At 38.0% G+C, this 23,681-nt stretch overlaps 1 protein-coding gene across 2 annotated transcripts in view; it reads left to right on the top strand.

The window, feature by feature from the left end:
- The first annotated feature begins 4,093 nt into the window (after positions 1–4,093).
- Positions 4,094–23,681, top strand: part of LOC148657320 (zinc transporter ZIP12-like) — a 31,314-nt gene continuing 11,726 nt past the window's right edge. For both annotated transcript variants that reach the window (XM_088643417.1, XM_088643416.1), the window contains exons 1-7: positions 4,094–4,264; positions 5,172–5,489; positions 9,393–9,677; positions 10,154–10,361; positions 12,671–12,846; positions 14,202–14,373; positions 18,259–18,431. In XM_088643417.1, coding sequence (XP_088499543.1) covers positions 5,226–5,489; positions 9,393–9,677; positions 10,154–10,361; positions 12,671–12,846; positions 14,202–14,373; positions 18,259–18,431 — 1,278 coding nt within the window. In that variant the 5' untranslated portion in view covers positions 4,094–4,264; positions 5,172–5,225. The remainder of the gene's footprint in view (positions 4,265–5,171; positions 5,490–9,392; positions 9,678–10,153; positions 10,362–12,670; positions 12,847–14,201; positions 14,374–18,258; positions 18,432–23,681) is intronic.

The following is a 23,681-nucleotide window of genomic DNA, read 5'->3' as shown; positions in this document are numbered from 1 at the left end:
TAATGGGGACTCCCCTCCAAAACAACCAATGTGCAGGACCCACCTGGGTGATGCATTGGCAGCAATAGTGTACTAATGCACTCACTACATACTGTATCAGCTATCAGTGGGGAGTAGAACAGAGTGATAAAGCCAATTTATAGGTGGGGATTATTAGGAGGTCATGATTGGTAAAGACCAATAGGAAATTTGGCCAGGACATTGGGGTAACACCCCTACTCTTTTTTAGAAAGACCCTGGCATTTTTAATGACCACAGAAAGTCAGGACCTTGGTATTATATCTTATCCAAAGGACATTGCCTTTTGTACAATCTACTATCCCCAACACTATACTGGTGTATGAGGACACACACAGACCGCAGGGTGAGCGCCCCCACTAATACACTGACTTCACTAATACCTCTTCCAGCAGTTTGTCCCAGAAGATCTCCCATCCAGATACTGACCAGGCTCACACCTGCTTAGCTTGTAGGTTGCCAGTTGTGAGTGTGTGAGAAAGACATGGCAGTAAACAAAGGTAATGTAGCATAGGAGAACAAAAGGTGGGAGAGAGGAGAAGCGGGAAGTGGGAGCAGGGGACAGACAAAGTGGCCAATCAGGTAGTGTGATGTCAGGATAGGTGAAAAGAGGTGTGAAATGAAACCAACAATGAATAGAGAGAATTTAGAAGAAAATTAGTCTGTCATTGAGAGAAGGGAAAAGGTGTGATCCTAGCTGCAGGATAATTTTAGTTTCTGTAGTCTTTCTGATGTAGGAGTTAGGAAAACCATCTTTGAGAACACAGACGGAGAGATTAGTGTGATCATGGCCATCAGAGGTGATATGAGAAACAATAGGCTTGGAGAAATCTTTAATCTTCACAGCCCTAACGTTCTCTGAAGCGATCTCCGAGTCTCCTTCCTGTTTCCCCAATGTAGATGGCTGATCATTTACTGCAAGAGATACAGTAAATGAGGTTGATGGAGGTACAAGATGTCATCTGAGTGGTCCGGAATTGTCCTGAGGGGCCTTGAATGAGTGTGGTATTAGATATGTACTTGCAACTGATATAGCGAGCTCTGTTGCAAGGGAAAGTGCATGGTGTTGATGGTTGCTGAGGGGGGTCAAGGGAGCTGTGAACAAGAAGTACGCAGATTAGGTGGTCGGCGATATAAGATGATGGGTGGTCAGAAAAGAGGGCCTCAATGGAGGGATCATCCTGTAGGATGGAAAATTTGTCATTAATAGTCCTGGAAATAGAAAGTGTGTTGGGGTGGTAGGGAAGCACCAAAGGAATCCAGTTATTATGGAGGGAGTTCCTGCTCGAGTTGATGGTCCGAGGGGTGTTTTTGACTCGGGCAAGGGCTCTGTCAATAACACTACTAGGGTATCCTCTGTTGATGAAAAAGTACATTTTGAGGGCTTGGTTCTGGAAATCGATGTCATTGCTGCAGAGTCATTGTAGTCGAAGGAATTATGAAAAAGGGAAAGAGTTTTTAGTGTGTTTGGGGCTAAATGAGCTACTGTATATAGGAGATAGTTGTGTGAATCAGTGGGTTTGTAATAGACTGAAGTAGAGAGTTGGGGGTTGTTAATGGAGAAGTTAATGTCTAGAAACAGAATGGTAGTTGAAGATACAGTATGTGTCCCTGTCATTATACTGGGGCATGAAGACCCACATGGACCGCAGGGTGAGCGCCCCCTGCTGGCCCCACTAACACCTGTTCCAGCAGCAGCAACCTGTTTTTCCCAGGAGGTCTCCCATCCAGGTACTGACCAGGCTCACACCTGTTGAGCTTCAGTGGGGTGCCGGCTGTGAGCTGCAGGGTGATATGGCTGCTGGATGAGTATAGCAAGTATTGTATAAATTTAGCCCTTACATTAAGACATATTTGGAATTTTTACTCAGATTAAAACCTGTTAATTTCAATTGTATTTGGATCTTTACTTGTGATTCGCTGTCTGTCAACTGTGTTCATTTTAGGCCACTTTGAGACTCAAAGTGTGCATGGTGTTTATTGACAGTAAAGTACCTAACATTTAAGATGAGCTAGGGTTGTAGTAAGAATAACCATTACGTTTTAATGTGAATTAATGGTACGGTTGCATTTTAAATAACTACATTAAGCAAACTGGACTATTATATTTGGTATTGATTTAAACTTTTTGGTGAGTTTAAATTAGGATCCATTTGTTGTATATCCCCTTTATAATACAAAAGGTATTTGATATCTAAAGTTAAATTTAAATTAAAGCCCAAGTCTCCTTCACTCCTCTTCACTTCCTAATCTCTTCTTAATCATAGCCATGGCATTAAAAATAATTTAGGTTTATGCAAATGTCTAGCCCTAACACCTAGGTCCGGCTTCTATTACTATATAAATGTAACCCTATATGTCCTGTAGTAAATATCTGGTAAGCTGCTCATTTCAGGTGGATGCTGCACATTGGTGGTGATGGAGGGGAGTCCCCATTACCTGTAAAGCGCTTTGAGTGGAGTGTCCAGAAAAGCACTATATAAGTGTAAGCAATTATTATTATTATTACAGATTATTTAGATTTTGATCTTTCCTCGAGGTTCACTGTATGTCAATTCTTTTTAGACTACTTCTAGTTCTACTTCAACGTATACATGGGGTTCATTGCCAGTAAAGAAGAACCTAATGTTTAATGCCGAGCTGTGGTTAGGATTAAGATAATCATTAAGTTGTATGTGAAATAATGGAATGGTCGCATTTTAAATGGGTAAAATCAGAGAATTGGACAGTTACTGTACATAAAGTGTTGGTTTCAACCTTTTGCTGAGTCTCATTTAAGTTACATTTATTAAATATAATAAAATGAATGTAATAATAAAGGCAGTTATTATCTAAATTTCAATGAAAGGCAAACTTTAATCAAGTCCTCTTCAATTCCTAATCTCTTTGAAAATCACTTAAAGTATTTTTAAGGCAATTTATAACCTTTATAATCTTTGTGTAACGAACAGTTCTTTCCGGACCCTATGCGGACGACACAATCCAGAATCGTGAGGAAACACTTGGAAAAAGTCATGCAGGAATACGGGGATGAAAACTGGGGGGCGTGTCCAAAGTGCGCTGGTGCACGCGGGAGGTGTGGCCGAGGCAAACAATCCAAAAGTAATCCAGAGAGGGAATCCAAAAACACAAGAATAAGTCCATAGCCAGGTGATCCATCCAGCAAGGAATTAAAAACAGGAACTGGGTCGGAACCGGCGGACAGGGAACGGGAACAGAGATTAAAACCTTAACGGGACCAGGCGCTTCCAGGTCCTGGACTCGCACGATACAGAAATCAGATGCAGAGCCCGGATGAAAGTCAGCGCCTGGCTTTTAAAGTGGGCTGGAAACAGGGGTCAGGTGCACATAATCAAGTCTGAAGTGAAAGGGCCGGAGCACCCTTAAGGAGGAGGGACTATAATCGTGACACTTTGCTTGTGACCATATTAAAACTTTAACCTGAGATTTTCTCCTTTGTTTAACTTAAATGTGACATACAGGAACAGACCATACTTTCCAACACTAAGCTTTGTTTTCAACTCTGCATCGACTTCTTTTTCCCAGAAAAAGAAATTATTATCTGAGTTTGGAATCTGTCTAATTATTCAGCCCATTCTTTATTAAGCTTGTTAAAAAATCCAATGTATTGAAACATAAAAGAAAAAGTAAAAGAGATATTTTTCCTGTCTGTGTGAGTATTCACATTATAAACCCACTGTTGGACAGACACGTTTTATGTAACTTGGATTTACTTGTATTCTTTGACTATTGTTTAATTCTCAAGCCAGACTTAATATAGTCTCTTTTACTAAGAAACCAATGTACTGTTCCAACAAGCACCAGCTCTTGTTTTTGATGTGTCAAAAACATGCATCTTTTGTAAAGGAATTATTGCATAGTGTGCGCAGCACAGAATTGCATGCATACAGTATGTACAAACTGTTGTGTGCCGTGAAAGTCTTTTAAAAGCTTTTCCAGTTCAGAGTATTGTCATGAAAGTAGGGACTGTTTGTAGTACACTGCACTCTGAGGCAGCAATCATCCAACAATCCCCCCCCCCCATGCATAGAGTGCCCTCATTGTTAAAATGAAAGCAGATTTCTCCATGGCAACTGGAACCCTATAAGGTTGTTGTTGCTAATCCTTTTCAGCTTACACAATACTTATTTTTGATAAGAGGTTTTACTAATGCAGTGGAATTCACATCAAATGGTTCTCTTCTGCACTGAAAAGGAGCAAAATTGTTCAATTCTCTACTAGTAAGGTAAGATTTTCTGAAAAAAATATTCTTGGAAATCAAAGTTTGGTTTCTTTGGCAGTTTTCTTTTTGTAAACCAATGTTTTATAAGGACTTATTTTGGGGGAAGACAGTCTTATTTGAATGTATCATATTTAGTAAAACAATATCTGCATCTACTGATAATATAAAATATATTCAATATCTTGATTCTGTGATGTCAGTGCTAACATTTAAATTCACCTCACGATGATGAATCAAATGTTAGCAATTCATTTTTAGCAGTAAATGTTTGTTTAATTTTTCATAATAAAGGAAAACACTAATTATATGTTATCAATATTAAACATAAATGGCACTGTTATGTATTATATATACAGTATACTGTATATTTAAAACAAATGTCGGTATCAGAACCTTTTATGCCTTTCCACAACAATGTTCTACACATTTTGGCTTGTTGCTATCTATTACGCAATAACTGCAATGATGCTGAAAATTTAAGGCTATAACAGAAATCATTATCTCAGAGTCTTTTTGTTTTATTTGTTAATGAAAATAAGCTTCTGACTTCAAAACTCATTTTAATTTGAAATTCTGATAACGGTAATTACAATTTTCAAGAATTGTGTGAAATTGATTCCTAATAATTAATTGCTTTGCGTTTTCTGTTTAAAGATACAATATGGCATACCAATTATTTTCTTTGAGCTCAATGGGTTTTTTAATCCTTTTGATGTAGACTACGGTGCCTGGTTTATAGCAATCTCTTTAGTCCCAAGCTATTTCAGGTAATAAGTGCCCTGAAGACCTCCTGTTGTGTGGTAACAGCTTGTCAATGTAAATCAGCTTAGACTACAAAATTAATAACGCCTCTCGAACTACATACCTTTGCTGCTATTAAAAGTTTTTCTTTGATTTCCCTTATGGACAGGAGTGTAACTAAGGAAGCACATCAAATACATCAAGGCCTCAGATTCAAGACAACATGCACCTTTGGTGTGAGAGTTTGCATCTGCTGGTTCATTTCTGTGTTTTGGGCAAAGTTTTGGAGGCAGCTGGACTCAAAGAGAATGATATGGTGTCTGAAGAGGATGACAGCCCCGAATACATGAGAGAGGTGTTACATATTCTGTCCCTGGAAGACCAGACTCAGCTCAATAGAAACCAAACCCAAGCCTTAATTACAGCACTTTTCGATACTGTAAAGTGTCAAGAAAGGATTGCAGGAACACAACAACAATGTAATCAGGTTGGGTCTTGAATATTTTTTACTTTATATTTTACATAATAATAATATAATACTTTATAAAGTGTCTTTCATGAGTTAAGCTATGATCATAAAAAACAGAAGCAAACAAAAGAGCAGAGAAAGCAAAAAATTGTAAGCCAACGAAGGCTGTCTTGTAGAAGAACAATTTATAGCCTTATTTTAACTAAACTTATTTTAGTTTTCAGAATGTTGTGTCATTTAACCAAAATCAAAATAGCCAATTGAAAGGTTGGAGTCCTGTCTATACATTGACTTTAGGGTGTTTTTTCCCCTATGCTACAGGGTAGAGTGAAATCCTGTTCTATATAAACAACACTGTCAGATAACACAGAACTTCTCTTTGTTCTGTCTTTTCAAATGTCTGTGAAAATACCTCTGTCGTTGTACATTGTTTCTCCTTAAAATACCACCCTACTCTGTATTTATTAGTATATACAGTATTTATACTGTATATATTTATTAGCAGGGCCTGAATTATCCATACCAACGCCTGTACTCAATTATTGGACTTTCAGATGACTACTCTTCTTATCTGGCTACTCATTTTAGTGTCTACTATTTCCACATGAGCCAAAATAGCTGCCTTCAATAGAGTTTTCTCAGGGGTACCTCAGCTGCACAGTCCACTCAGGGATGTAGATTCCCTCATATTGGTACAGTATTATTGTAAGCCAATTTTAACAAATAGGTTTTGAGGCAAGATTTAAAATTAACTATTGAGTTGGATCCCCTTTTTGGAAGAACATTTCACAGTCTAGGTGCATTTGACACAAAAGGCTCTATCACTCATGGACCATGTTGTGATTTTGGGTACAAGTAAGAAAATCTCTTTAACACTGGATCAAGATTTCTATTAGCTGATTGATTCAACAATTGAATTTATGGATGTAATGGTAAAAAGATTGGAGATGTGAGGAATGGAGCAAGCTATTAAAAGTCATAAGTAGGGTAAATAGAACCAGACTCAAAAGAATCAAAACTACACTTCCTTCCAAATAAATATGTACTGGATATTTGGATATACAGTATAGCAACATTGGCCTTTTGGCTTCATCCTTTGAGGTACCACTTGTCATGGGTGGGGGTCCTGGCTGCCGTGAAGTGCGTAGTTTAGGACCCTATGCAGATGGTATAATCTGGAAGTAACTGGAAGAGGATGACAGGGAAAACACGATGAGGATCAGGACAGGATGACAGATAGGGGGGCGTGATGACATTAATCCAGTGCTCGGGGGGCATGGTGCAGGAGAACAAGTCCAAACAGTCCAAAAAGGGAGACTGGGGCACAGTCGAGGGTCCAGGTGCCGGGAGAACCATCCAAGACAGACATTGTTAAAGTCTGGAACGGGATCCGGAACAGGAACAGGGAGTTAAAAACAAGATATCGAGACCGAGCGCTCTGAGCCTGGGACTCAGATAGGTCAGGACACCGGGGAATAAGACCAGCCCTCGGGCTACCAGTGAGCCCGGGGAATAGGCATGCCTTATGGAGTCCATCTTCCAATGCTGAGCCAAGAATAGCGGGAGTGCCAGGCTTAAATAATAACAGGGGGCAAACTGGGGGCAGGTGCACATAAACTAAAATAAGAAAGGGTCAGAGCACCCTTAAGAGGAGGGATGACGATCATGACACTATCCATACAAAATATTACAAAGGAGTATTATACTAATTTGAGGTATCTCCTGAGACTTGGCTGGATGGCAGTCTGAAGAGATTTGAAAGAGAAATGGATCCAGAAAAGTGACTTCATGGGGGACTGTAATGAAAATCAATATTGAAGTCTTCTGCATACATTCTCTTATTTTGCATACCCACAATAGTAGATGGTACTTGTTGTTTTCTCTGCATTAGGAGTATGCAGTACACTATGTAGTACAGAAATAAAATAGACTGGAGGCTTGCAGATTTGCCTTTTTATATGTTAATACATTAAATACAATATAATGCAACAGTTAGTAATTTGGTAAGTACTGGATGTTGAATTGGAGTATTCTAGGTGACTAAGGAAACAGCAGCCTGACTGTAGGGAACAAAACTGACATATAGTAACTTTCCTATAATGACCTAATTTGGTCAGGAATGAACCAAACAGCTGCTACAAGGGTGAAAATTGGATGGAGGGAAGGATTCACAAAGCTGTGCTATGAAGGCAAGATATTTATACACCGGAGAGTGGAAGCAGGCGAGATTAGAAGTCGACCTTCTTTTGAATGCATTTCAAGGTGGGAAAGGGGAATTGTCTCTGGAAACATAGTACCTTATTTTCAGAACACTTAGATGCTTGAATACACATTGGAAGTAATTGGATTTTAAGTGTATATAATATGTTACCCCTGTTTTTGTAGTTCCTAGCCTTGCTCTGGTTACCACAGTAGGCATTCTGAATAAGATCTTTGGAAACAAAATGTATTTACACCCACTTAAAAAGCCTTCTCAATAACTAGCTCTTAAAATTCCAATGAACAAACTGCACATATTCAGAAATGCACAAAGCTAGTACTTTGGCATGCAAGGTAAAAAGTCACACACGTGATCAAATGCCAGGCTTCACGCCAAACAAGGGGCGGCCTACAGTCAGCAAGAAAAATAACTTCTGAAAATAAAGGATAATTTTATTACTGGAGGACAGAAGAGTATTTTAAACTGATAAAAGAAATATAGTATATCTGATTAAAAAGCGTAGAAAGAAAAAAAGTATTTGCTTAGTAAATATGTTCTGTAATGTTGCACATTTTTGTTTCAATTCTTACTGTCACAGGTTACATGGACAGTGAAGAAAACATTTTCCACACCGTTCTTCTTAAAGTGACAATCATAGTCATGGGGATTTTGGACATATAAACAAGAGTAATCTGGTGATAAATGCAGAGAGAGAGAGATGAAATGCACAGAAAGGTGTCATAGTCCTGCAGCTTTTTTTCTGTTTTCATGACATCGCCTCACTTTCATTAGCTCTGGAATAAATGTATGAATTTAGAGGACAGACATGCATGTCCTAAAATTTCAAAAAGTTCTGAAAGAAGCCAACACTATTATTTGTTCATTTTGTCAAGCCAAACTAATTCAATTGGAGTTCATGTATATGGCTGAACATGAGACACCTCAGTAAGCTTTTGCAGGGAGCTGGGAATGTAGTGGAACACGGTGCTGATAACACCAGGCTCTAGGGTGTAAATACTATTATACTATTTACACTGTTCATTGGTTGCCCCCATATTTTGGTCCTCAACCATGGCATCTTCCACTATAGTCCAATGTGCCTTTTGGCTGAAGTGGAATTGAGATTCACATGCATACTGTATAGGACAACATAAAATTAATTGAAGAATAATAAGTTTGACACCAGCTGGAAAATAAAGAATGCTATTAGATTAACCTCTGTCTGGCTTCCAGCAGTTTTCATTTATATTTTGTCTACTTTTCTGTTTTGTTTAAATCACTTGGGCTTTATTTTTTGTTGTTGTTTTCTGATAACTTGTACTAGTTGTTAATCTTATTCTTTTTGTTATCAAAATTATCAACAACCTCAGAGTTGACATCTCTGCATGGGTATTTTCTGGATTTAAATCCCAATGCTGTTTGTGGCAATTCTTGTTTCTAATTCTATTACTTCATAGAGTGCACTTCTAATAAAAAAGTTCAATTTAAACAAAAAAAAGCATCGATCCACTAAATATATTGTTACCTTAGGTTCAACGTTGTATTATTCATGAAAAAGAAATTGAAAGGGTAATATTTCTGTAGAAACATACATAGTACATAGTTTTGTCATGCTTACATCTATATATTAATTTGTTAATTATAACTAATTAAAATGTTAATTCTCTGTTGGTTTGAATGTGAGGTCCAGGTTCTGCTGTCATTACGTTGTCTAATTTCAGTGCCTTGCAGCAGATGTGCTGTTGTCTGTGCTGAATGATGAGGCCAAGGACTATCTCACCGAAGAAGATTTTCAAATGATTTCAACAGTTCTTCTGTATTATGTCATTAACATGAGAGATCTGTGCACATCCAACATCTCCACCAGTTCTCAAGACTATCACTACTACCTCTTTGCGGTCTTGAATATAAACCACCAAGATGACAATCAGTTCCTTTCCCAAAATGAAACTGAGACCATCCTGCAGCTTATCAGTCAGCACTACCGGCTCTCAACATCGAGTCATGTGAGTTTTAATTTTTAGATAAATTGCTATTTATAGAAACTGTATTTTTTTTGTAGTTTTGGAAATGTTTTAATTTATAGGAATAGCTGACAGTTTTATATTACATTACAAACTTGGAAATTCAATGAAAAAGGAGAAAATAACAGAATTTCTGCATATACAGTAGCTATCAAAATATTAACAGACACATAAATGATGCAATATGTGTGCATACATTGCTTTTAAACATGGTAAAAATAAAAATGTGACACATTTAAAAACTTTTTTTATCACTCACAGCTAACAAAGAGCTAACATATTACACTAAAGAACTCTATCCTTGCATTTAGATTAACTTTGTGTCTACAAGATCTCAAGTTTAGCTGAAAGTGTTGAAGTAATGCTTATTTATTGGAATTAAATAAATTAACATGACATATTAAGGAATTACACTTTATTTTATTTAACCTGGAAATTTCTCCTTTGATGTGTTCAAGTGCGTAGACACTTCAACATTAATGGAAGAACTAAACATTGTGGATATTCAAGGAGCAGATTTCAGAATGGTCCCAAAACTCTGTGCAGCAATTATAACTTACACTCTCAGAGGACAATGCTTCCGGAAGCGGAATTTCCCCTCTCCCGCATTCTTCACTGGCTACATATTCCACTCTCTGAACCGCACCAGTGACATCAGCACCACAGGTAAACTTCCCTCATTTGTGGGGGATGTTGTTGTTGCTGACTGAATCCTGTATGCAACATGTGCAATTGATGTATTCTATTTATAAATAAGTAATAATGTATTGCAATTGTATCATCCCGATATATCCCAGAAATCTTTACACATGTGATGTGTTCCCTTTAATCCACTACTGAAATGCAATACACATTTCAGTGATTGTTGGCAGCCATTATATGCCAGCAGTCCCTCTGCACTGCAGATCAGGTGCATAAATGAGAAATGACTTCACCGGTTACTTTAAGGAGGAAGTACAGCTAGGCTGGGCATCACAGTGGTGTAGTGGTGAGTATTGCTGCTTTGCAGTGCTGGGGCCTGGGTTCAGTTCCTGGGGTGCTATCTGCATACATTTTTGTGTACGTTCTGCTACTGTTTGCATGGGTTTTCTCTGGGTGGTCTGGTTTCCTTCTACAGTCCAAAAACATACTGGTGGATTACTGGTGGTAATTGACTGTAGTAAAATTGAAGAGGGAGAAAGAAAACCATTGTCAACACAAGACATAATTTACTGTGGCAAAAGCATTAGATGCATAGACTGATGATAAGCACAGTTTATTAATGCTAAGCAATACCACACACTTGAAAATAATTATTTTTAGCATCTTTGCTAAAACTATTTATTGTGATATTTATCATCTTTGATAATACTGTAAGTGATAGTGTTTAAAAACTGAAAAACAGCAAACTTGTATCCTGATAGATCAGTATACAGTATGTGATCATCATGATCTAAATTGATTTGAATTTTTTTGTTCTTATCAAAAGTAAGATTTAGTTCAAAATCTAAACAATGGAGCTCCGTTGATGGATGAATGCAGGCCTCATATTTTCTGAAACATGACGTTGGTAGTCTTGGTAGCATTTTGTTTGTGCTGTCTCACTCGTTTTTTACCCTCACAAGCTGGAGACTTGGGCAGAGTCAGAAGTTAAAGACCACAAACTGGTACTTTTAATGTAATTATTAACAGTTTATCTGATTTACTACGAGTAAAACAAACTAACAAACAAAGAGAAGAGTCTCACAGGTTTGCTCAACAAGTGCTCAGGACTGCCTACTCAGAACATTGCAGACAAAAACATATACAAAAAAACCTAAACCTTCTAGTTTTTTTATCTCCAACTAAACTAAAGTCTGTTTTTATCATACTTCTCAGTCAAAACTTTTCTTTCACAGCAAAAGTGTGGCTATTTTATAGGTCCGGCACACATGTAGCTCATTACTATAATCTTATCAACTCCATGTGTTTTAGATTGTGGCACTGTTAACAGGTTCCCCCATTCCTCTCTCCTGCTGTGTGGTCTGCCACCTGCCACAATTGTCCTCATTTAAAGAAAAACCCATTAGTGAAGGACAGCCCTCTCAATGGGAGATGGACTTATGTCAGTCAAAACATTTCTATAACAAGCAGAAAAGAAGTGAGCATATTCTCCAGCTAATGTCAAACAGACGGCATGTGATCATATGGAAAAAGGAAAAATATGTTCAATTACACCACAATAATAAAACAGTAAGCTCCCAAATTCTTAAACACTATGTAAAATGCAATCTAAGACACGTGAACAAACACAGAATTGAACTGAGTAGTTAAGAGAAACAACAGCCAAGGTCACTGCTGCAGCCCTCATTGTCAGTACAAAACAAAAAAAAACTCCTAAATATTAAAACTATTTCACTAAATGAGGACTGTCATGTCTCCCTTTTGAAATCATTCTTAAAATGAAATAAGAGAGAAAAAATCTCTTTATTCTCTAAATAATTGCTTCTGAATTGTTAGTTACATCCATCAATTTCTAATTCACTTATGCTGTATAGGATTGCGGGAGAGCCACAGCCTCCCAGGATGCACCCTGGATGGGACACTAGCCCATCACATCACAGGGCACACACAAACAAACATACAGTACACCCACAGCCAATGTTACAGAAAAACCAATTAACCTACCAGCATGTCTTTGGACTGCAGGAGGAAACCGAAGCATCCAGAGAAAACCCACTTGAACCCAGGGAGTACATGCAAACTCCACGCAGATAGCACCCCAGGAACTGAATTGCTAAATTAACAGTGTTAGTTTTATTTTGCTATGTGATGTGAGTTTGTGTCATATAGTATGCTGTGGTTTTGTCAGTTTAAAGACTGATTTGTGATGGGGAACTCTAGAACCTTTGGTTTTGTTTAAGAATTTATTACTGTATATACATGTATAACAGCCACTCATCTACAGTATGTGAGATGCATAGCCTGTCAGTACTTTTTTTAAATAACCACTCTAGATCTGGAAGTTCTGTTGCATGAGTTGGGTGTTGGAGGAATCCATAACCCTGGTGAAATGAGCAGAAGAGCTGCTGCTTCCAGGCTTCCCAGGAGCTTTGAAAATATGCATTTTGAAACACACCAACAAGCAAGTTGTCCTGAAGATATTCAAGAGCAAAATAAGGACTGGGCACAGGTGATGAAAACAAAAAAAGCTTTCTGTAGGCTGATGCTGTTGTATTGTTTTCTTTAAATGTGGTTTGCTGTTTGATATAGTACATACCACGCCCCAACTAGCTCTGTTGGTAGAGCATGAGACTCATAATCTCAGGGTAGTGGGTTCGTGTCCCATATCAGGCACAAGGTTCTCTAATAACCCATACTGGGCAGCAGCACTATGGGGCGGTGTTGGTGAGGGAGGATCATGTTTCTGTGACAACGGCAACACTAGCACTATCTGCATGGAAGAAAGGCCTACTTCCATATCTTGTGAAAAAAACTCTATTGATATTGATGGTGGAACTGGCCATATGGTCGCCATGAGTCGACACTGACTCGATGGCACTCAACCCATCCCATAGTATATACCACCAAAAGAGCTAGAAGGGCAGAATGGACTCCTTTCTAATGTTCTGATCTGAATGAAATCCTGATTTGTTAAAGCACAGAACTGTATTTCTAACAGCAAAATCCTAATGTCAGCAAGCACGTGTCACATACAGTAAGCATCTTACACCTTACAAATAAACTGAAAGTAAGATTTGTAAAATGTATGAGCATGATTAATTAAGATAATATTAATTCATAAATCAATCATTTATATAATTGTATTATTTATTAATTATATTAAAATACAGTACTTATATTATTTAATATATACATAACATGTTTATGGATGTACAGTATAACAATAATGCTTTGGCTTTGTACTGCAAAACGGCAGCAGTGAAATCAGATTCACTTCATTTCCTATCTTCTTATCTTAGACTTTAATTAAAAAGGCGCATGTCTACCTGAATATAGTATACAGTAAACATGGATTAAATAATCAAAATGATATCTTTGCATATACACATCTTTCTAAAATTGTCTGGAGAGGATTTGTTGTTAAACTCTTTTTGTACTGCAGCAAAAGGTTAAAACTGTCATGTATGTTAATGTATGTTTACTCAATGATTTGTGTATTATACACCATCAGTACCCTAGTCAATTAAATAACTATTGAACTACTTCTTTATGAAACTCAAGGCAGAATGTTACCAGACATTTCACAATGTAAAGTAATATGAAGTATATGAAGGATTATTAGACAAGAGAAGTGAGGCACATAAAACACAGTGTAGAGTATTGAAATTCCTATTGAATTTCTCAACAGAAAGAAAAAAATCTCATTGCTCCTGTTCATCTATAGAAAAACATTTCACACATACTCATCTTTGTATATGGTTAAGATTCAAAATAAAAAAAAAAAAATGATTTACAAGCAGTACAGGTACAGTATACCGAATTACGTAAAGTTGTGAAATTAATGTAACACCTCTTTTTTAACAGATGTGTTTCTCTGCCACTCAGCTCGTAGAGATTTTCATGCTAGACCACCACTCTCAGATCTCTAAAGAACTCTTCAACAACATCTGTCCAGCAATCATCCAGCAGTTGTTGGGCAATGCTTGTGGTACTAGGGAACTAAACCAAAGAGGCTCTCCTCCAAGTGCCATTGAAAGTAAGTTGCTGTTCTGTAAAGATGGTGTAAACATCCTCTCACAAGGCACCAGTAAATGTAGGGGTTTGTGCATTTACTGGGACAATTATTAATTGTAGCAGTAAGTCACAAAATGATTCTTTTGATGGCTATTAGAATCAACCTTGCAGGATACCTCAAACAATGCACACAAACAGGAACGAATACACTAGAATACATTTATTAACACATAAAATGTGCATATGAACATAACAGATCTTATCGTGAGGGTAGCAGAATACAAAAGTTATATATTCAATCACGAAGAGTTACAAATACCAAGAGGGGCATATGTTCAGTATATTATTCATATAGACCGTTTCGTAAATTAACTTGGTTACAACTTCTACACTAGATACTCAAAAGCAAGTACATCACTCATAGGAATTAAATTGATATCAACTGGGGTTGAGGTAACAATTGAATTCTCGAGCTGTAATGCAGAAGGTTGAATACTCATCCAATCTCTGTGGATTCAGATCAGCAGGCTTGTTGCTGTGTCCAATCGGCGCTCTCTGGCTCGGTGCGATGCGCTGCTGATGCTCTCTGAAGACCAGCTAGTTAGTTCTGGCGAGTTTGTGCACAGAAGAAAAGTGACTGCGGGTCTCAGCAGGTCACGCTCTTTAGCCAGGAAGAAGACCGGTTTGTTCCTAATGAAGCGCTAGTTCTGAATACTTATATTCAGCTGTCCACAGCTCCGACCGTAGTTCACTTGTTGATCAGGTGAGCTTTCGCGATGGGTTCACGAGGCTTGGCTAACCTCGGGTGGATTCTTTGGTTACTCGCTGGCAACCTCTGTTCTTGACTCTTAAAGCAAAGGAAAGTCCTGCACTCGGACACACTGGCCGTTACGTGGTGGTTCCGGCTGAGTCTGAGGATTTCCAGGAGGAGCTGGGTGAGAAATTTCCAGGAGGCGCCCTGAGGAGCCCTGCCTGTTTTACCTGGAGGAACTGCGGTCGTTCATTGGTTGAAAGTTTCATGGGCATCCGAGACCTACGTGGGGTTAACCTGCCCTACCAGTTCCTGATTGGCTTTATGATGAGTAACAGTGCACTCTGACCTTAGAGTTGTAAACAACTTTGAATAAGACTCACTTGGAATCTCCCAGACAGTGAGGCGCCAGAGATGACCATTTGTTAGGGTGGTTGATGTGTCTCAGCCTTGGGAATTGTTCCTTATCAGGACACTCTATCAGCTAGAAAAACACCTTAATTGTGAACCAAATGGAATGGCCTCTCTGTATCAAGCACCACTGAGATGAAGGAGAGAGAGACTAGCAAGGGAGCAGCAAACTTAATTCCTATACTTTAATAAGTCTTGCCGCTACAATGGAAAAAGAGTTAGGGCTCAATAAAAACAACTCTCCAATCTGAGATTATTTGGATTTCTTTGTTCAGGATGATTTTCTCTTCATCCTAGAAACAACACTTGATACGACATTCGAGCTTTCTCAGTATATGCCAAGGATTTGGAACTCCTTGTTTCAGTCTATTAGTAATTCTGAGTCAGTGACTATTTTTAAAATTTAAAAAGACATATGTATAGTACATGACTATTGTACTGTGTGTAATCTATTCCTACTAATTGAGATTTTTTTCTTATTATCTGTGACTTCCAATTGACATAATTTTTATGGTTATAACAAGGTACACGATGCAAAATAAACTTTAAAAATTATAATTGTTGTATTAATTGTTCCATAAATAGTTTTTTAATAAATACATTTAATATATGTCAATGATAAAACAAATAAATGCATAGTAGTTAATAGTTTGAAAGAGGAACTGCATTACTAACTAATTTACAGGCTTGGTTTCGTGCCAAAGAAAGAAACAATATTCAACAAAAGTTTTAGATTGCTTCCAGTGTTGTAATTTTATTTTTCAATACAGTACAGTATGTACTGTACATCTAACATTTTATACAAGACTTAAAAGATCGGTAGATACATCTAAATACAAGCAAGAGCTAAAAGATACTGTCAGCATAATTTTATTTATTAAGGAATACAGATTATATACAGTAATTCTTATCACTAATTATTTGTATTTCTTGTTTTAAAACAATTCAGTTATTAAAAAAAGAGAAGTACACCAAATACTGTACTTTTAGCTGGCTAAAGGAGTAGTTAACCTTGGAAAGCCAGAATGAATCATCATTAAGAAAAACAACTGAATGATTATATAAATAGAAAAACGTTTGATAAAACCTGAGATTTTGAATTCAGTTATTATACAGATGTTCACTGCTGGTAGGAAAAACAGGTTAGTAATGTGCATGGGACTACTTGTAAAATAGTGAGGTAATGTTTTATGCTTAATTAATTTGGGGCCAGCGGGGGGCGCTCACCCTGCGGTCCATGTGGGTCCTAATGCCCCAGTATAGTGACGGGGACACTATACTGTAAACAGGCGCCGTCCTTCGGATGAGACGTAAAACCGAGGTCCTGACTCTCTGTGGTCATTAAAAATCCCAGGGCGCTTCTCGAAAAGAGTAGGGGTGTAACCCCGGTGTCCTGGCCAAATTTCCAATTGGCCCTTACTAATCATGGCCTCCTAATAATCCCCCTCTATGAATTGGCTACATTACTCTGCTCTCCTCCCCACTGATAGCTGATGTGTGGTGAGCGTTCTGGCGCACTATGGCTGCCGTCGCATCATCCAGGTGGATGCTGCACATTGGTGGTGGTGGAGGGGAGTCCCCATTACCTGTAAAGCGCTTTGAGTGGAGTGTCCAGAAAAGCGCTATATAAGTGTAAGCAATTATTATTATTATTATTATTATTATTAATTAAACAGGCCTTTTAAAATAAAGTTAATTACATCGGCAACAGAGAACAAATATGTTGGAATATGCTAGTTGTGTGCTACACTTTGTTCTTTTACAGCTATTACAACATTTTTGTGGTTTGCAAAGGGGATCACCAAAATAGAAATAATTAATACATTGTCTTATACTATATATACTGTACATTAGCTCTACTAAATAAGAAAATAGTAAAGTAAATGGATAATTTAATTAGCAAAAAGTAATTCAAGAGATTTATTAAATCTGTTTGTAGCAGGAAGACTATAAACTACAAATGACATGCAGTAGGTACAGTATGATCAGGTTTATCTCCAAAACGGTTGTTCACCTTGGGATGTACTGTAAAATGCTTTTAGCATAGTGGCAACCATTGGAAGCAATGCAGGTTGTTAATCTTGAACTCTTTTTCGAAAAAGGTTAAGAAGGTTGGCCTCTTGGGATTCTTCTCCATTCCTATCGTAGAATCTACACAAGCATGTAGTGTACCTGTTCACATGTCTCTGAGCCCATAGATGATGTTTCATCTAATATCATCTCACAATTTAATGAGGCTTAAGTCTGGAAACTAGGACAAATGAACAAAAAGACGGTAAAAAGAAACATCATGAGGACATGTACTGTCCTGCTGAAAAACACAAGAACAAGATTGTAGGAAGGGCACAAAGTGACATTCTAGGAACTGAACAATGTATTGCTATGTATTTCAGACCATCATACTTGGACCTCCTCAACAGCCTTGCCAAGGTGTCATGATATGGTCTTCCACCTTGTGACCTGTCATTTACATATTGTATATGCAATAGTCTTTGCCAAATTAGGAGTACTACTGCTGTACTGTAGTACTGTAGTAGAGTAACTGTTCCTCTCTATTAGAAGGTGATTTAGTGCTCAAGCAACAATGTCACATGAGTAAGTCATACATACAAACATTGAATCAATAACTATTCCATAAACTTTTTTAAAATCAGATACTGTATATATGGAGCGATACATTCTTTTGATTGTATTTAGGTATTGTAAAAGTCATATTATGATGCTGCTGAACTTTTTCCTTTGCAGAATATGGCTACAGCACAGTGGCTATCTTGATCATTACAATTGGTTCAATGCTTGGCATTGCTTTGATCTTTTTCCACTCCTGTCAAGAGACATATACCCTGGTGTTACAACTTTTTGTTGGCCTGGCTGTTGGGACCCTTTCAGGTGATGCACTTCTTCATCTTATACCACAGGTAAGAGATACTGAAATCTGGGATGGTGTCAATGATATTTACTTAAGTACTCTATTTATTATAGATGGAGCCATTCAGAAATGCAAAACGAAATGCAAATCAGAGATGGCTCAGTGGTAGAATTCTAGCCGTTTACATGATAGGGCTTGGGTTTGATTTCATTTGATTTGCCTCTCCTGCTGTATTCTTCTCGCACTCTTTATTGTTCTTTTCTGTCTGTCTTATATTTCTCACACAACTTTATATCTTCTAGAAATTTCCATCCTGATAAATGGTCCAGCTATCTGATCTATATTCAGATTGGTCTGATATCTAGATAGACTAATGTGCAAACACATGAGTAATCCCTTTCTTCTTCTTCTTCTTCTTCTTCTTCTTCTTCTTCTTCTTCTTCTTCTTCTTCTTTTTCACAGCCTTAGTCCCAGACTGTCCTGGGGTCAGCTGCTTTGGTTGCTCTTCTCCACTTGTCTCTGTCGAGCACATCTTCCTCACTCACTTCACATACCTCCATATCTTTTCTCACACAATCTATCCATCTCTTTCTAGGCCTGCCTCTTCCTCTGTTACCTTCCACCTCAAATTCCATTACCCTCTTTGTTACTTCCTCAACGTCCCTCCTATCCCTTTATATAGGATATGTTAATGTTGATATCCCTTTTTAAAATAAGAGGCTCTAATCGATATAGTAATTTAATAATGCTGGATTAAACTTAAATAAAAAAAATCACTATAGTACTGTATTTTCCTTTAATAATACTAAGCTAATAGATAATTATAGCTGTTTTTTTTTCATAACATCCAATTTCTAATTACTTCATACAGTTCAGAGTCACAGGGGAGCTGGAGCCTATCCCAGCTAGTGTTCCCAAGACAGAGTACAATTTAGACAGGACAGGTCAATCACAGGGAACACAAAGACACAAACACTCACACCTAGGACCAATTTCTCAGGAGCCAATTAACCTACCAGTATTTTTGGTGGATTGGAGGAATCAGAGCACCCAGAGGATACCCACATACTGCAAACACAGGGAGAACATGCACACTCCTAGCAGATAGCACCCCAGGTCCAAAATTGAACCCAGGGCCCCAGCTCTGCAAGGCAGCCATGCAAACCACTGTGCCACTATGATCCCTAATGTGTCTTTTGTCAGGTTTAATTATACAGTACATACTGTACGCAAAAGCACAATGACCTTAATACACTTCAGTAGGGAGAAATGAGTCACTGCTGGAATTAATATTGCCTAATGAGCCCTTAACATGTTCTATATAACTGTTGAATTCTTCATCAAAGGAGCAGGACACAGTCTTGTGCAGATTCAGTTTTATTGACTATGTAGCAACAACTACAGCAACATGTGTTGGGTTTGCCCCACAGAACAGACACACTGCAAGGGGTTCCCCACCTCTTATATACAGTACACAGGCTCAGAAACAAAAGTTACTACTTCATACTTTGACAATGTAACAAAAGGTGGTTTGTCATGTACTGTAGCAAAGGTTGATTTGACACTTTAAGTGTTTTGTCTTGTTTATGGTGTGTTATTTCCTCCCCTTTCAACACTTGTAGCAAGGCATGTGTTGTTGCAGCTGTTGGTACTGTAAATGTCACCTTTAATTTGCTCTAACAAATATTTTGAGGCAGCCTAAGCTAGCAGATCTCAGCAATCACTCTAATGACTTCTACAATATGGTTCAGTATTAATGTTGTAGTGCTGGATATGTGCGGGATAGATATATGTCCTACTTCACTGTAAAATGTTATAATTATTAATACAACCCAAATAATTAATAATAAAAATGATGCTTTTTGAAGGTACAACAATCACTGATAACAAATTGTTATTTTGTTACTTGTATGAAAAACAACAGTCACCTATCGTACATAGTCTACAAAAAGGCATGTCCCAGAAGAAAGGACACTAACAAAAAAAATCTGAAGAGACAAGTTTTTTTTCCCAGGCTTTCATCTTCTTGCATAGGTCTGGTTTTGTTTGAAAGGTGGCTTTCCTCTCAAATACATAACTTTTCTTATTTAAAATGGTATTAGCCTCTTTGTAAACATGAGTAAAAATTTATTTTAAAAAATGAAATAAATTCATGTTTCATAATGATTTACATAGAATATCAACATTGATATATTAAATGAAAATTAAAGTCCTACTTGACTAAGACATTCACCATTGTTTGATAAGGATATTTGGCAAAAGACAACACTTGTGGCTTTTGCCACCACAATATATGGCCTTCAGGCTGAACTCATTGTAAAAAGCTGAGAAGACATACTGCACGGAAGACATGGTGGAACCACATACAGTATGTGTCATTTAAATCTTTTTGTGTGGACATTTTAAATTCCTAACTATTGAACTAAAGAAAATGTACATATACACTTTTTTATTTGGATTTGCTACGTATTTCTATACCAACAATTTGGAAGTGACAATTAAGTCAGTTCAACACAATCCCTGTAACACCAAAGGAATGATGGTCAGAATGTATATTAGTCTCTGAACATGTGAACTGAGTAGCCATCTAACATTTTTCACACTATGATTCCCCCGAGCATCTACAGAAAAGTTAACTGAACAGAGGACTAATGTCATTAACACTGGAAGCAGTTACTCCATAGCAACCCAGTAGATATTTGGAAAGCTACATGGATCACTGTGGTATCAAAGCCTGAGGATGCTTTGGCTCAAACCCAAGTGCCATTTGATCAATTTTGTACTATGGGTTGTGCCATTCTAGTTGTAGGCAGTTGCCATGGTAGAGACATTTAAGTCTGCACCACAGGGAACAGCTTCACCCCAGAAATAGACTTCACTGGATTATTCAGGATCCCTGAGTTTGTTTATTGAAATTTCTTCTTAAATGGAGTTTGTAACAAAAGATTGAGAGGGATAACAACAACCAGGTTCAATCAGTCTCGGCTGTCAGTCATTAGCAATCACTCCTTACTCCTTACTTTTCCTCTCCTAAAACGCTATAAATACCATATGTGATCCCCTTCTCTCCCTTGCATATGTCTTTTTGCATGGACCATACTACAACCTCATCTTGTTGTATTGCTGTCTTGCTGTCTCGACTTTTCAATGAATATTCACATTTGCTTCTCCGAAGCATAGTCTGATCTCAGCCAGGAACTGTGGCTCCCCTCAATCTCCATGTATCTGCAAGCATTTCATCTGCTGCCTTGCTACAGTATCTCATTTACTTGCTTTTCAACCTTAGCCAGCCTGAAGCTCACAAACCATGGCTAACCAACATGCTTGCACATCTGGTAATGCTGTCACTCATCACACAGCAGGACAGAAGACCCTCTGAGCCACTGTAACTGCAAATCACAGGACCATCCGATCTGCATTCTTCCTATTCTTGTTCCTTGTCCGTTGTCCTACCTCAAGCTCAGTCGCATCTCGTCTCCCTGTCTTGTTTGTGTCTCTATCCCTGGCATCCAATTCGGCTCCGGGTTCATTCCTCTTGTCCTCTGCTGTTACTGATGCCACCTTCTTGGCCCAGAGTCTGTCCGGAGTCCTACCTCTGACTCGGTCAGCAGTAGTACTATGGATAATATCCCTTTATCCATTCGAGATCCATTTATCTCGTCCTGTGCAGCTATTAACGCCACCTTCTCGGCCCCAGTTCTGCTTTCTCTTCACCTAATGTTTCTATAGGTATCTCCAATCAACTGCTGCTTCTGGGTCAGTGCAGCATCTTCTCAGTTACAGCATTACAGCTGGAGTCAGGAACAGGAGTCCACACTCAATAATTCACTGGGCTGGTACCCCCAGAGTTTTATTTTCTAATGGTTGGAGTTATGGGTTTCCTCTCCATAGTGCCCACGGACATATTGAGTGGTCAACAATGTGTTTTCAGTTCTATTTCAGAGTCCATAAGAAACATAGCAGTTAGCTCTTTACGCTTAACTCTTTGTATGATACCAAGAGTTCACAAGTCAACAGTTTTACGTGCCTCAGCATCTCCTTTGAGCCGGCTGCTCCATTACAGCCCTACCATTTGCCTGGGAGGCTATTATCAAAGTCCGTACTTACTGTATAGAAGGCATTGCTGTTCACCTTCATCTCTCCTTCTAATCATTCTTCCACTTCCGAGCAGTTTCTAATTTCCACTGCTGTTTTTGGGGGCACAATCTAAAACAATGTGGCCTCATCCATTCAGATAATGTGGCCAGTTATAATCAACAAAGGAAGATCCCCTCAACTTATTACAAAATTTCTAAGCCATCTCAATGGCTTTCTTTTAAGGATAATTTCTTATCATTGCAGCTCACATCCTGGTTCATTTCAGTAATATTGTTGATTTCTGTCTCATTTCTTTCTCATTTCCAAAGTTCAAAATTTTAGGCCTGGTTGCTAACAGGATCCTGATCCAGTTCCAGTTCCTTATTCAGTTTCCAACAAAACTAAAGAGAGACAAAAAATCTGTGGTAGCATCTCTGGAATTTACCACACAACAGTTTTGGGACCATTCTGTGTTAGACCCTACCCTCAGCCAGGGTCCCCTACCTAAATTTTTACACAAAACTCACATGGAGTTTTATGCTCTCCTTATATTTCACTGTGAGTGTCCTCTGGATACTCTGGTTTTCTCCCACAGTCCAAGATTACTGGAAGATTAATTTGCTTCTAGTAAAACTGGCCCTGTTATGTGCATGTATGTGTTTATGTCTGTTTTCCCTGCAATGTACTGGTGTTCTGTCCAGGGTGTATCCCACCTTGTGCCTGTCGCTTGCTGGAATTAGCTTCAGCTCCCCTGTGACCCTGAATTGGAAGAAGAGGTTAGAAAATAGAATTCACTGATTGAATACACTGAATCTGCCTTTTTTAAATTTTATTTACGTTTAATCCATCAGAAATATCTTGCTATCAGCCAACCTCAATGTGGCTATTTACAAGAATTGGAAGCTATAGAGCAGCCTCTTGTGACAGGTCAGGTGTAACTGCAGCCCTTTCTTAAACTGTCCTACCACAGAAATGCTTTATTTTGAGTACAACCTATAATAATACAGTAGACTAATGGTTTAATGGATTTCAATAAATATTCTATAGCCATTAAACATGCAATAGAGTAAAATAAAGTATATCATGTAGAAATGTACATCTTTTTAACTGTGCCTGTGACACAGAGATATTAACTGATGTATGATAATATGCATAGGATAATATTAGTCCAAAAAGAACATTTTCAGAACATATCTTAACTGATGAAGTAAATAAAAAAAGA

Source organism: Lepisosteus platostomus, chromosome 8, assembly GCF_059453375.1.
Source record: "Lepisosteus platostomus isolate fLepPlt1 chromosome 8, fLepPlt1.hap1, whole genome shotgun sequence".
In the NCBI taxonomy this organism is placed as follows: Eukaryota; Metazoa; Chordata; class Actinopteri; order Semionotiformes; family Lepisosteidae; genus Lepisosteus; species Lepisosteus platostomus.
The sequence above is the reverse complement of the archived record's forward strand: the minus strand, read 5'-3'. Positions and strand labels throughout refer to the sequence as shown.